This window comes from Rhineura floridana, chromosome 4, assembly GCF_030035675.1.
Source record: "Rhineura floridana isolate rRhiFlo1 chromosome 4, rRhiFlo1.hap2, whole genome shotgun sequence".
Classification (NCBI taxonomy): Eukaryota; Metazoa; Chordata; class Lepidosauria; order Squamata; family Rhineuridae; genus Rhineura; species Rhineura floridana.
The window spans coordinates 87,743,109-87,757,356 of record NC_084483.1 but is presented as its reverse complement, the minus strand read 5'-3'; the positions used below and the strand labels follow the sequence as shown (position 1 = coordinate 87,757,356).

The 14,248-nt window shown below is 41.9% G+C and overlaps 1 protein-coding gene across 1 annotated transcript in view; it reads left to right on the top strand.

Moving 5' to 3' along the window:
- Positions 1-6,686, top strand: part of LAMA4 (laminin subunit alpha 4) — a 150,694-nt gene extending 144,008 nt beyond the window's left edge. The window contains exon 38 of the mRNA XM_061623652.1: positions 4,978-6,686. Within this exon, the coding sequence (XP_061479636.1) occupies positions 4,978-5,123 (146 nt within the window). The 3' untranslated portion in view covers positions 5,124-6,686. The remainder of the gene's footprint in view (positions 1-4,977) is intronic.
- Positions 6,687-14,248: the final 7,562 nt, after the last annotated feature.

Genomic DNA, 14,248 nt, shown 5'->3' with positions numbered 1-14,248 from the left:
AGCATGGCCACTGGTCAGGGATGATAGACATTGTAGTCCACAAATCTGCTATCTTTTAAATTATTTTATTGCCTTTTAAAACAGGCAGTGGTGAGACCGCTCCTAAAGAAACCCTCCTTGGACCCTGAAAATTTTGACAACTATAGACCGGTAGCAAATGTTCCGTTCTTGGGCAAGGTCTTAGAGCGTGTGGTCGCTCGCCAGCTCCAGGCTCTCTTGGATGAAACTGATTATCTGGATCCATGTCAATCGGGCTTTCGGCCGGGGTTTGGTACAGAAACAGCCTTGGTCGCCCTGTATGATGACCTCTGTCGGGAGAAAGACAGAGGGAGTGTAACTCTGTTGGTTCTCCTTGATCTCTCAGCGGCTTTTGATACCATCGACCATGGTATCCTTCTGGGACGTCTTGCGGACTTAGGAGTTGGAGGCACTGCTTGGCAGTGGCTGTGCTCCTACCTCGAGAATCGTCTCCAGAAGTTGATGCTTGGGGAGCATTACTCGAACCCCTGGATACTCCAATATGGGGTCTCACAGGGTTCAGTTCTGTCCCCCATGCTCTTTAATATCTATATGAAGCCGCTGGGTGAGGTCATTAGGAGATTTGGAGTGCGTTTCCAGCAATATGCTGATGATACGCAGCTCTACTTCTCCTTTTCATCTTCCTCAGGTGAGGCTGTTAATGTACTAAACCGCTGCCTGGCCGCGATAATGGACTGGATGAGAGCTAACAAACTGAGACTCAATCCTGACAAGACTGAGATGCTGTTGGTGGGGGGGCTCTCTGCCCAGATGGATGATGTCCGACCTGCCTGAGATGGGGTTACACTCCCCCTAAAGGAGCAGGTCCGTAGTTTGGGGGTCTTATTAGATCCGCTCCTGTCACTGGAGGCTCAAGTAGCCTCGGTGGCACGGAATGCGTTCCACCAGCTTCGGCTGGTAGCCCAACTACGACCCTATCTGGAGAGGGAGAACCTCGCCACAGTTATCCATGCTCTGGTAACCTCTAGATTGGACTACTGTAATGCACTCTACGTAGGGTTACCTCTGAAGACGGTTCGGAAACTTCAGCTGGTGCAGAATGCTGCGACCAGAGTCCTTACTGGGACTAAAAAATTTGATCATATAACACCTGTTCTGGCCCAGCTGCACTGGCTACCAATATGTTTCCGGGCCAGATTCAAAGTGTTGGTTCTTACCTATAAAGCCCTTAACGGCATCGGACCACAATACCTGGCGGAACGCCTCTCCCGCTATGTACCTACCCGGTCACTGCGCTCGACGTCGAAGGCCCTTCTCCGTGTCCCAACGCATAAGGAGGCACGGAGAACGACAACTAGAGCTAGGGCCTTCTCGGTGGTGGCCCCCGAACTATGGAACGCCCTCCCTGACGAGATACGCCTGGCGCCTTCTCTGTTATCTTTTCGGCGCCAGGTAAAGACCTACCTCTTTGCCCAGGCATTTTAAAAATTTTAAAAATTTTAAAATTGAATTTAAATTTGGAATTTTAATTATGTTTTATTGTGTACTGTATTGTATTTACATCCGCTTGTATTTTAATCTGTTTTATTATGCTGTTCACCGCCCTGGGAGCTTATTGCTATAGGGCGGTCTAGAAATGTAATAAAATAAATAAAAATAAATAAATATCTCAAAACCCAATTCAGACAGATAATATTCACTAATCGTAATAAATTGTGGCCTCCACATAGAAATGGGGTTCTATTATCCCTAGCTGGATCATCACCTTGTAGTGGTGAGTGGGCTTGTGTGTTCCAGTGAACCCTATGAGCGATGCCGTCCGGAGTCATGTACTCCCAGCAGGGTCACCCATGGAGGTAAGGTTAAGGGAGAGGAACCAGACAAAGAATTATCCAAGAATGTCTTCAATGGCAGAACAGGTGGAGGATAACGATGTATATGTTACAATGGCTGTGAAGGCAGATGAAGGCTGCAGCAGATAAAAGACTTCCAATCATCGTGGTATCCATGCCATTAGATCAAAGCCTTTTTCTGTCAAGATTGTGTGTTGATCGTTGTGCACCGATCTCCCCACATTAAACAAATTCACACACAGGTGTCTTCCAACCAAAACAAAACAAAAGCCCCATGGCGATCGGCAAATGGTGACGGGGGCAGGACTGTGAAATCCGGAAGCCCCTAGGCATGGACCGGCACGTGGGCGGTCGATACAGACTCAGTCGTCCTAGCTCAAGGACCAAGGCAGTTGAGTAGTTCGGCAGCTGTATCCACGACTTAGCAATCCTATTCAGGATCCACTCTGCTCTCCCCGTATGGGGAGGGGGCTAGAAAAGGTGCCCTAAACATAATGTGCCTCATCTCTCTCCCTGACTGGATCACCGCATCCAGTGGGGTCATCACTTCGCAGTCACAAAACACAATTGAATTTTTGAACATGGAATATACGGACATCACTGGACAATACAGATAGTGAACATCCTGAATGCAGGACTGCCATCATCGCGAGGGAGTTGAGACATTTTAATATTGACATAGCAGAACTCCAAGAAACTCGAAGAGCAGGAGAGGGACAATTGAAGGAAGAAAAAGGAGGTTACACCTTCTTCTGGAAAGGACTGCCTGAACAAGAACGACAAATACATGGAGTAGGCTTTGCTATTAAAAATGATCTTCTGAAGCTCTTGTCAGAAGTTCCTATTGGCATTAATGAACGACTCTCAACTTTCCGGTTAAAACTTGCCAAAAACCATCAGGCAACTATTCTAAGTCCTTATGAACCAACATTAGATGCTGATGAAGACATCAAGGAAAAAATTTATACCCAGCTGGACACCATCTTATCAGAGATACCTAAGGAGGATAAAATTATCCTCCTGGGCGATTTCAAAGAAAGAGTTGGGTGTGATTTTGATTTATGGCCAGAAACCATTGGGAAATACGCAGTAGCATATGAAAAGCTTGGCCTCTCGCATAACATCAAAAAAACCAAAGTGCTTCATCAGCAGGTGCGAACCAATCCCTCTGTAGCACCATCAATCCAGCTTAATGGTGCGACACTGGAGAATGTTGACCACTTTTCTTATCTTGGCAGCCATCTCTCTGTAAAAGCTGACATCGAGGCTGAAATTCAGCATCGTATGAGCTCTGCGAGTGCCACATTCTCCCAAATGAAACGTAGAGTGTTTGAGGATTGGGATATTTGCAGGGAGACCAAAATGCTTTATTTACAAAGCCATTGTACTACCGACCTTACTGTATGCCTGTGAAACATGGACCATCTATAAACGCCATTCCCAACTTCTTGAAAGATTCCACCAACACTGCCTCCGGAAAATTCTGCAAATTACTTGGGAAGATAGGCAAACTAATGTTAGCGTATTGGAAGAAGCAAAGATTACCAGTGTTGAAACAATGATCCTCCAACATCAACTTCGCTGGACCAGCCATGTTGTTCAAATGCCTGATCACCGTCTTCCAAAGCAGCTACTTTACTCCCAACTTAAGGATGGAAAACAGAATATCAGTGGACAGCAAAAGAGGTTTAAAGATGTTCTTAAAGCTAATCTAAAAAAATGTAACATAAGCATTGAGAACTGGGAAGCTTTGATCCATGAACATCCCAATTGGAGGTCAGCCATTATCAAAGGTGTTATGGACTTTGAAGAAGCACGAGTACAGGGCAAAAGGGACAAATGAGCTAAGTGGAAGGCACATCAAGCAAATCATCATCGTGATCATCTTCCATCTGGAAACCTATGTCCTCACTGTGGGAGGCTGTGTAGATCCAGAATTGGCCTTCACAGTCACTTATGGACCCACTGTTAAAGTCCTTACCCTGGAAGACAATCTTACTTGGCCACAAGTGATCGCCAATGAATGAATGAATGAATGGGGTTCTATTAACAGTATAAAAGAATACAAATATAATATGGAGGGTTAGTTCAGACTAGCTTATCCCAGAATTTCATTAGCAATCACAGAACATGTTAAATAAATACTGCCCATGAAAGATATGAAAATATTAGGAACACTGGCAGTTGCCTTATACCAAATCAGACCATTAGTCCATCTAGCTCAGTGCTGTCTCACCAGGGATTGAGGAGCATGTGCCCTCTAGATATTGCTGGACTGCAAGTTTTGTTTTTCATTTCAATATCACCAAAACCAGTGCTGGGGATCCTCTGCTCCACAAGGCCTCCCAATTTGGCTTGCAAGGCCATTTTGGCCAAGCCACATCCACCTGCCCAAAACTGACATCATATGATGTCAGGGGTGGGCAGGTAACAACCTGGTTCAGCCGAAAGGGCATTTGCAAGCATTGCCAGTCAGGTAATTGGTGATGCCTGAAGAGCTCTGAGCATAGTGCTCCAAAAGACAGAGGTTTGCAAGAGGCTTCAGAAGAGTGGTTTACTAAACCCCTTGCAAAGTGCTCTCTTTAGGAGCACTTTGCAAATCCTGACCATCAGTCCCATGCAAAAAGGATCACATGATAGCACTGTGACCATTCAGGAGACTGGCAAGTGGGCAGCCCCACCCACCTGGTGAAGGAAATAACTATCTGCCCCACTGGCAATATCCAGTTCCCCACTCCTGATTAAAATAGTTACATTTGTATTTTATTTCTTTAATTTTATTCTTTTTTATTCTTTATTCTTTAATCTTCTTTTATTCCTTTAATTTCTTTAATCGAGATGTTTTAAATTGTTAAGACAAAAATAATTTATGGATACAATCTGTCATCAAATTTATTATTCAATCAGAATGATTCAAAGTTCATTTAAAAATGTTTAGTGTAATGAAAACTTTTATTTGAGGTGATTTAGCAGGTGATTTTTAAAACCTGAAAGAAATCAAAGTAAGTAAATAGTATTGATGAGAACAGTAATAACATTCAAAGCACATTGCATTCCAAGTTAAACCAGTTCTAAGCATTATCTGATATAAGCATTTAACAACTTATGGCTACATGTGTTTGTGTTTTTTTTAACCTCTCTACAGAGTCTCTCCTGACATTCAGCCTAACCACACGCAATTCCTTTACTGGGTGCATCCGTAACTTTATGATTGATGAAAGACCAGTAAGTTTCAGTAAGGCAGCTTTGGTCAGTGGTGCTGTAAGCATCAACATATGTCCTGCCACCTGAGAAGCTGATGAACTACAACAGCCTGTAAGTGCTGAAGGAAAAACAACAACTGTGCTACCTTCAATATATCACTCAGAATACGTACATGATAAAGCATTATGCTTATAATCATTATAGGGAATTTGCTACCAAATGAAAAAAATCTTTTTTGTATCTTTTTCCAATGTGCAAACTTCCTCAGGAATATAGAGGCCATCTCTGATACAGCAGTTGGGGAATGAAGATTATGAGCCCAATCTTATGCAAATGTAGGTGCATGTAAGCCCACTGAAATAATGGGTTAAGCATGCCTGCATCTGCATAGGATTACAGCTGTTGTGTGAATCAGCAAGGAGCCTGGGCAAATACCATACCCCTCTGTATCAGAGGCTCCAGACAGAGAACTCTCTTTGTTTATGACTGCTGATGTCCACAGCGGAAACTGCAAATGCCTTCCTCATTATGGTCCAGAAGCTGTACTTCAAATGTGGGTTTCTGCTTCTCCCCCACGAAAAGTAATTTCATCAAGCCTTAGTAAGCCTTTCTGGGTGTATTAACGTTAGGGATGGATGAGAATTTCGATTCAGTTCGCATTTCAAGCCAAATCTATCAAATTCACACTTTCTGAAACAATATGAGAACTGAAACACAGCCACCCTTCAAAATTCACACTTACTCAAATTTTGTGATGCAGTTCGCTGACCAAACAATGTTTACAAAAATGCATATATTGGGGGATATTGTGCATTAAAATGAATATATGAGTGAAATCATGCAAAAATGCATTAAAATGACTGGCAAAAATGTGTACATTAGTCAAAATTGTCTACAAAAATGTGTTCATTAGGAGAAATTTGCACTAAAATGCTGGAGAATATTCATGAGGATTTGTAAAAATTCCACAAATTGGTACAGAAATACAGAGAACTGAATTTAAGATTGGAAAAATGAGAAACTGAAAGAACCAAAATTGACAGATTTCCATCCCTAATTAAGATCACTGAAATGTTAATAAATTACAAATAAATTAAAATTTAACAGAACCAGAGGCTGCATACACACCATACATTTAAAGTTCATTATTTCCCCAAGAATCCCGGGAACTGTAGTTTACCCTCACAGAGCTGCAATTCCCAGCACCCTTATGAAAATAGTTCCTAGGATTATTTGGGGCAAGTCATGTGCTTTAAATGTGTGGAGCGTACACAGACAATATTTTACTTTATTCAATATGATACAGATTCCCTTAAACAATCCTTGGTCACTATTCACTGTGGGTCCAACAAACAGATGGAGAATCCTCATCCAGTCCTTCCTCTTTGTCCAAAGCAAGTTACTCATGGTACATGAATAATTTGCAATGCACACCTAGAGAGAAGGCTGCTCCTTCACATGTCCAGTTGTGCTACTCATGCATGTAATCAGATGCACACATTGGTGGGGAGAAGGGGAAAATAGGTCTCAACAACTTTTCTGGAATCTTTCATGCACAAGTGCTCTACCTGTGCTGTGAATGGATTGTTTGTGTGGTTTGTACTGAATACATCTGCTGCCATGTTTCTTACAAAATAAACTATGTCATAGACATGCTTCACAAACAATGATCTTTTGAGTCTCTTTGGTCTTCAGTTTATTTATTCTTCACAGGAGAAAGTAACATTATTTATTTATTTATTTATTTATTACACTTATATACCACCCCATAGCTGAAGCTCTCTGGGCGGTTTACAGCAATTAAAAACATTAAAAACAAATATGCAAATTTTAAAACACAAAAAACAAAACACAATTTAATTTTTTTAAAGAACAATTTAAAAACACATGCTAAAATCCGTGGGAGAAGAAGCACCAAAAAGATGTTGGCGCCAGGCGCACCTTGTCAAAAGGATCATTCCATAATTTTGGGGCCACCACTGAGAAGGCACCCGGAGGAGGGCCTTGGATGTGGAGTGGAGTGTACTGGTGGGCAGGGCCGGTTCCAAAGGGCGGCCAGGTTGGGCACTGGGCCGAGGGCCCCGCAGCTCTAGGAGCCCCTGGGGGGGCCCTGAGGGGCCCTCCGCTCCCCTTCCGCGATCCTGTGGATCGCAAGATGAGCTTCCCAGCCACCCGCCATCCCCCGCACTTCACCTACCTTTCTCTGCTGTTTGCGCAGGGTTGCCATCAATAAAGATGGCAGCCAAGGTTTCTGTAAGGGACTTAAGCCTCTGCCGCCATCTTGGCTGATGGCAGCAATGCGCTCACTGCATGCGATCAACCAAGATGGCAGCAAAAGCTTCAGTCCCTTACGGAAACCTTGGCCGCCATCTTTATTGATGGCAACCCTTCGCGAACAGCAGAGAAAGGTAGGTGAAGCGCTGGGGATGGTGGGGGATGGCGGGCGGTTCGGAAGCTCATCTTGCAATCCGCGGGATCACGAAAGGGAAGCAGAGGGGCCCGGGGCAGGCTAATGTCCAAGGGCCCTTGCATTCCTGGAGCCGTCCCTGCTGGTGGGTTCGTGTTGGGAGAGGCGTTCCATCAGGTATTGTGGTGCTAAGCCATGTAAGGCTTTATAGGTTAAAACCAGCACCTTGAATTGAGCTCGGAAACATACAGGCAGCCAATGCAAGCGGGTCTTGCATTATAAGTGGAGGTAAAATTATGCATTTATCACTGAAACTACTGTTAGGAGAAAAACTAGACAATCATTTTCCATTTTAAAAATTGACATTTTCCAGCCTATCCAAGCTATACAGAACACACTGAACACTGAGTGTTCATTTAAAAACTTTTTCAAGTGTTCTAAATTCCAAATGCTATTTTTGGTTCAAACAAAAGAAGTGCATACCTAAAAGGCTTTTGCCTTTATTCTCCTATAATGAAAGCCAAAACAATGCCAGTTGATTAACCTTAGTAGAATAATCTCTGATAGAAAGGTAAACGTGACAAAAATTACATTTTGCATCAAATAAGGAGATTCCTCTAAGTTATTACACCTCTAGGAACTAGTACCTTGTAAATCCCAACAAGAATTCAGACTGTTATGGTAACTCAACTGATGGAGAGGCTATGTAGAAGAAGCTTCACCCTTTTATTTGAAACTTAGAAGAGATACCTAACTCAAAAACAATAACAATTCTGTACAACTTACAGAGTCATGTATACAGGCAGAAAAGAGTTAACGAGTTTCTTCTTGGAAAAAAATTATTTGTGACAATATCATGAAAGGTCAAGGCTGCCTCTTCCAATCAACTGGTGTACGCAAACTTCTACGTGAAATGGGAAGGGCAGCTTCTGTTGTTGACCCAGTCTTTATTCTACTGTATGTCCACTTGCTAGTTTGACAGTTTGTTTTTGTAAAACCAACTTGGATAATTCTTTACTAAAATGCTTCTTGCCTACAATGTGATTGCACATTACAGCTCACTTCTCAGTGTAAAACTCTAACCTGCAGAGCACAATGTACTGTTATCACTGAAGTATAACTGGCCAGACAAAAAGTTTTAGTTTTATAAAAATATAAAACAGGGATCTCCAATATTCATGGGCACTACAACTCATTTCATAGAAGAAACATGGTTACACTAAAAACCAACCCACCCCCAAAACAGGAAAACTATATCCCAAAAAACAAAACACAAAAAGGCAGAGAACACCCCCCCCAAAAAAAAACACCTACCAAACAAACCCTCCAAAAAAACACTTCTTGGAAGGTGCCTTGTGTTGGAGAATTTTTCTGTTTCTCCTGTGGGGTCTTTGCTGGGGGTCCTTTAAATAATCTATGACACAGGCTTAAAGCAAAAAGGTAGGCCTTTATTTGGTAGACAAGCATATGCAAGGACAGCCCCCCAGAAATATAAGGTGGACTGTAAAGAATTACAGTCTGAACAGATCCTTTATACCTCATTGAATACACATGTGACATTAGTTTTACCAATCCCCTAAGTTCTTTGTAATAGTTCTTCCCTCTTGAAATATTTCCAACAAACCAGATAACTTTATTAAAATGAATTCATGGATATTCATAATCAAGTAGATACCTTCCATCCCCATTGTGTTCATTGATGTCAGTCCGTCCCTTTGGCTGATATTACCACTATTCTACTGTCATATATTACTGATGATCTTGTACTGTTCTGAAACCAATATGTACCATTACATTTCTTTCTATCATGGCTCCTGACCAGTCAAGCTGGTCAAGGAATATCGCTAGGACATAACAGCATGTCCCTTGGGTGAAGCCACGATTACAAGCCAAATCTGGCTGTCCTTAGAGTGACTGGCAGTTTCTTTGTGGAATTCTGCTTATTACTACTTTGCTGTAGAGAAAGATTAATTCAAATCACCATGTTATAACCAAAAGCCACATAATATAAAGAATATAACATAAAGAATGATTAGGGAACACAGAAAAGGGAAAAGGGTAAATCTGAGCCAGCCACTTCTCCATAAAACACAGAGGGATGCAGGCTCTATAGTATGCAAGATCAGAAACCTCGTTTTCCAAGATCACATAGTGGAGAATGCATTAAAGAAAAGGACTGCATGCCCTTTGTTTGGAACAGAATTCTCATTAAGGGTAGTCACTCACAAATCAGGTGAACATGACCCTTTGCCAGTTAACTGATTTTCATTCCCAAGCTTCTAGGATATTTTAATCCTTTGGATATATTTTCTTTAAAATATATTTTAATATAAAGCAAAACATATAAACAAAAGGATATATGAATTCTCTATAATCTTAACTAAAATCTTCATTTTTACCATTTTAACCCGCTTCCCCGGAAAATTGCTTTTCCCTGCTAAGCATGCATGCTTGCTCATTGACAATGCATTATCAATCATAAATTAAACATGCTCAGGCCTACCTACTATGAACTGAAAGCTGAATTTGCTTTTCTTATAATCCCAAGGCCTATGCCTTTTGCTTAATTTTATTATATGTATGTATGTATGAATTATAGAAAAAATCCATTTTTTTCTCCATCATTTCCTGCATCCGAAGCTAACTAGATTCGCACAATTTCTTAACTCTGTTCTCTGCCCCATCCCATGGGTACTCCTCCCCCAGAGGAATAAGCAGGGGCGGCGCATAGCAAAGAAGAGATCCTTTGTCAGGCTCATGGGGACTGTCAGGGACACCCTCTCTGGAGAGATAGCGCTCCTCTGCAGCGCCTTTCTAACATTCAGCTTGTGTGAATCTCTCCTGGCTTTCACCTCCTGGCTCAACCAGTGGAGCCAGTAAATCAATGGGCTTTGGACAGACCCAGGGAATCTCCTCCCCCATCTCATCATAACTAAGACAATGTTTACATCCCTCATTTGCTTCAAAAGCTTCATGGCCCTCCATCATTTTTGAGGACACTAGAGTGGCAGGCAAGTCGGGGTGAGCCCCACCCCCCTCTTCAACCACTCCCGGATTGCAGTTAAAAATGAGCTCAAGCCGCTTTGCAGACAAGTATCTGTAGTCTGCTGTACAGACCCCCTTTGATCATCTTTCTTTTCCTGGCCTCGGATTATAAGGGCAAGGCGCTGAATTTCTTCTTGGTCTCAGTTTATACTGGCAAGGCGGTGGATCAGGAACTCCAGAGCTGGAGCCAACACTGTAGAGATTGCTGGCATCTATGCTCTGATATCCACTGTTGCCCAGGTCCTTCAGCTGAGGTTCCACAGGAATGTCAGGTGGACTTGATGCCATTCCATCAGAGCTGGAGTCATCCTCTAGGACATCCCAAAGACAATCCGGAATCCCTCCTGTAGCTCCTACTTGGGCAATCAGGTCTGAATCAATGCTTTTATCTGTGGAATAAAATTCTTCTCTCAGCCACTCTGTCATCTCTCCTGTCTCTCCTGGGCCAACATCCTCCTCCTTGGGCTGGGGTGGTGGTGATGGCACCTCTCTGTCACTCAGGTCAAGTGGTCTGTGAGCATGGCTTGTGTAGATCCTTACAACTCTTTGCTCCACTCGGATAGCTGTATAAGTGGTCATCAGGACTTTGGCCAGGGTCTCTGCTTGGCTCTTCATGAAAACGTATTCACCTGGATGGATAGTATGGCAGGGCAGCACCGTAGGAACTGGGAGAGCGTTCTGCGTCTGAGAGGAGAAACTAAAAGGTTAAAAACCCTAACCTTCCAGGGGCAGCTCAATCTTCAGTAATTCCCTTGCTTCCCCTGAAAAGGCCATAAGATCGCTGGGTGGTCTTTTCTTTTTCTTGTGGAGAATTGTTGACAAGTGATGCAGGAAGATGTTTCAAAATTTGTTCAGCCACCCCCCTTTTGCTCATGTGAGCCATACCATGGGTCAACTGAGCAAGATGTTGCACCAGGGGTCTGGGGTTTGGACCATACCAGATACTCTTAAATTGTGCACAATCAGCATTGATCCAGGCAGTGGCATCACTAGGGTTGGTGTCACCTGGTGCGGTAACTCATGGTGTCACCCCCATGGACCTCCTCCCGTACCAGACCATACAGAATCTTTAGTAATGTTTTTTGTACTAATGTTACTGGTAAATCGTAATTCCCGTATATCACTGAATGTAATGGCAATAGTAGTGACATAAACAACTAGCAAAATTAAAATTACACCTTTAAATTACAATATCATACGCACAGCCCAAATTCTTGCTCTTATCACTAATGGGAGTTAATTATCTGGCATATGCCCATAGTAAATTTTCAGATACTTTCAGACCCTCAGAAATTTTCAAGTGGTCTATGTAGAAGAAAAGTTTGGGAACCCCTCATATAAGACATCTGCTTATGTCCCTATGCTGCTGTCACCCCTCATTTAGGTGCCTGGGATGCATGCGTGTGGACATACCTCCTTACAGTTATGGAAAGTGATTCTTAATAATAAGTCTCCAGACACAAAGTTACATAGGTATTTATCAGTTGTTTAGTAAAAAATTCAGAAGTGCAGAGTCCCTTCATGATAGTTGCAGCAACATACACCCTTTTTTACTCCTGGATTAAGAATGAGATCTTTGTTAATGCATTCTCTCACAACAACAAACATCTCTAGGAGCCAATCAGCATGTAAGTGGAAAGCGTTAGCAATTGAGAAGAGTCTTCTCAGTGGCTGACTCACCTCCTTTCACTCTGATTGGCTCCAATCAGCAGGAAAGACAAGGAAGTCTATTAGAAGACTCTTCTCAGTGACTAACACACTCCCTTTTCATGCTGACTGTAGGATGCTTGGAGACATAGAGACCCTGCTTCCAAAACAGCAGAGGGACTAAGATCCCCTGGGCGACTACCCTCCTGGTGCTTATGGACATGACCGTAATATATTTTGTGACGTGCAAGTTCAATATTATTTATTAAGTGTGTTTAGGATTACACTGATGGCATTCCCAAATATGTACTTTCACACAGACTTTGGTTTTCCATAACACAATGTTTGTCCAAGCCTCCACACTTGAGGGGGGGGGCACCACTTGCACACCCCTTCCATAAGCACATCAAAGTTGGATACACACCTGAACCAAGACCCAGACAAAAGGGCACTCAAAACAAAAAGGTAATTACAGTGGCTGAGTAGATCTTGTACAGTGGTTATACTGACTGGGCAGCCACTGTCCTTCATATTTTACAAAATACTTTTTCCTATACAGAGATTAAATTTCTGTGTATGAAAAAGTAATATATGAAGTGGTCTCAATAGTGAGAAAAGTAAACAAATGAATGGTGATCCAAATGTTTTCCATTCTCACGTTATGAAGCTAGCTGCCAGATGATGTATCACCTTCCCTACGCATGCAGCGTAGACTGAAAAAACAGCACCCAAGCCACCATTCAATACGTGCACGTGTTCTTTCCAACATGAATCTACAGGTCTCAAAAAGTAATGTGTGACAAAGTCCTCAAACACCTTATAACATGCCTCAAACATGGTCTCTTGTTCTACCAGCATGCCTTCACACCATCACTTTGCCAAAACATAAGGATAGGTAAATTGCTATTTAAAACACATAAAAACAGCCAGGGGAAGATATTGGAGAAATATAAAATAAATACAAATAAAAAAGGGGGGGAGGTGAAGAGACCTTAAGTCTGCTACTCACCATCTCTCAGCCTATCCTCCCCTCAGGATGAAAACAATGGAGAACCATGACCACCCCTAGGAAGAAGGGCACACTTAAAATGTAGAGGAAAAAATCATCTACAACCATAGCGTGAAATCAAATACTTATTGGGACACAGTATGAAGAAATATTTATATAAACATGACTTTCAAATATGTTTATGAATTACACAATCTGTAAATATATTTATAGTGCAATCCGATGTTTGTTTACTCAGAAGCAAGTCCCAATGTATTCAATGGGGCTTACTCAAACTGGGAAGTGTGCAGAGAACTACAGCCTCAAGTGATAAGGAACTTGTTCTTTCAACTTGTTCTTTTAAGTTGAGACCTTATCCCAGTCTGAGTCTGTGTTGGAATTGCTTTTTAATATGTTTTTAAGCCTTTTCTTTTTTTAAAAAAAGATGTTTTTTTAAAGCTTTTAAAACATATTTTCAAAGATGTTTCAATATATTTTAAAGTCTGTTTTTATGATGTTTTAAAGTGCTTTTAGTGCTTTTGTTTGCCGCCCTGGGCTCCTACTGGGAGGAAGGGCGGGATATAAATCAAATAATAAATAAATAAACTTCATTCACCCAACCTAAAATTCAGAATCATGCCTCTTTAGGCTGTTTTCCAACTGTTTATTCTTGCTTTATGGTTATTGGATTTTAAATGGCTTTATTTCTTGTTGTGAGCTGCCTTGGTTTCCAACCCTACCTCACAGGGTTGTTGGAAAGACTACACACACACACACACACTGCAGATGTATAAATACATACAGCCCGTATAATAGTTTATTGTCAAACCAGTTGGTCATTGCAGAAAAATCAGTATTAGTTTTAAAAAATCAGTATTAGTTTCCTACAGAATAAAAACTGTAATACCTAAGTAAGCCCTGCCTACTTGCTTTAAAATAGGACTGGGGGGGGGGACAGAAAGAGAACACAAACACAATTCTTTTTTACATTCACTCCAAAGTCCCATTGATTTTCAGCACATTCATAACCATATGTACTCAAAAGTAAATCCTATTGAATTCAATGGATTAGCAATGCTTTTACCTCCACAAAAGCAAGTATTGGGAAGGTTTTCAAAACACTGC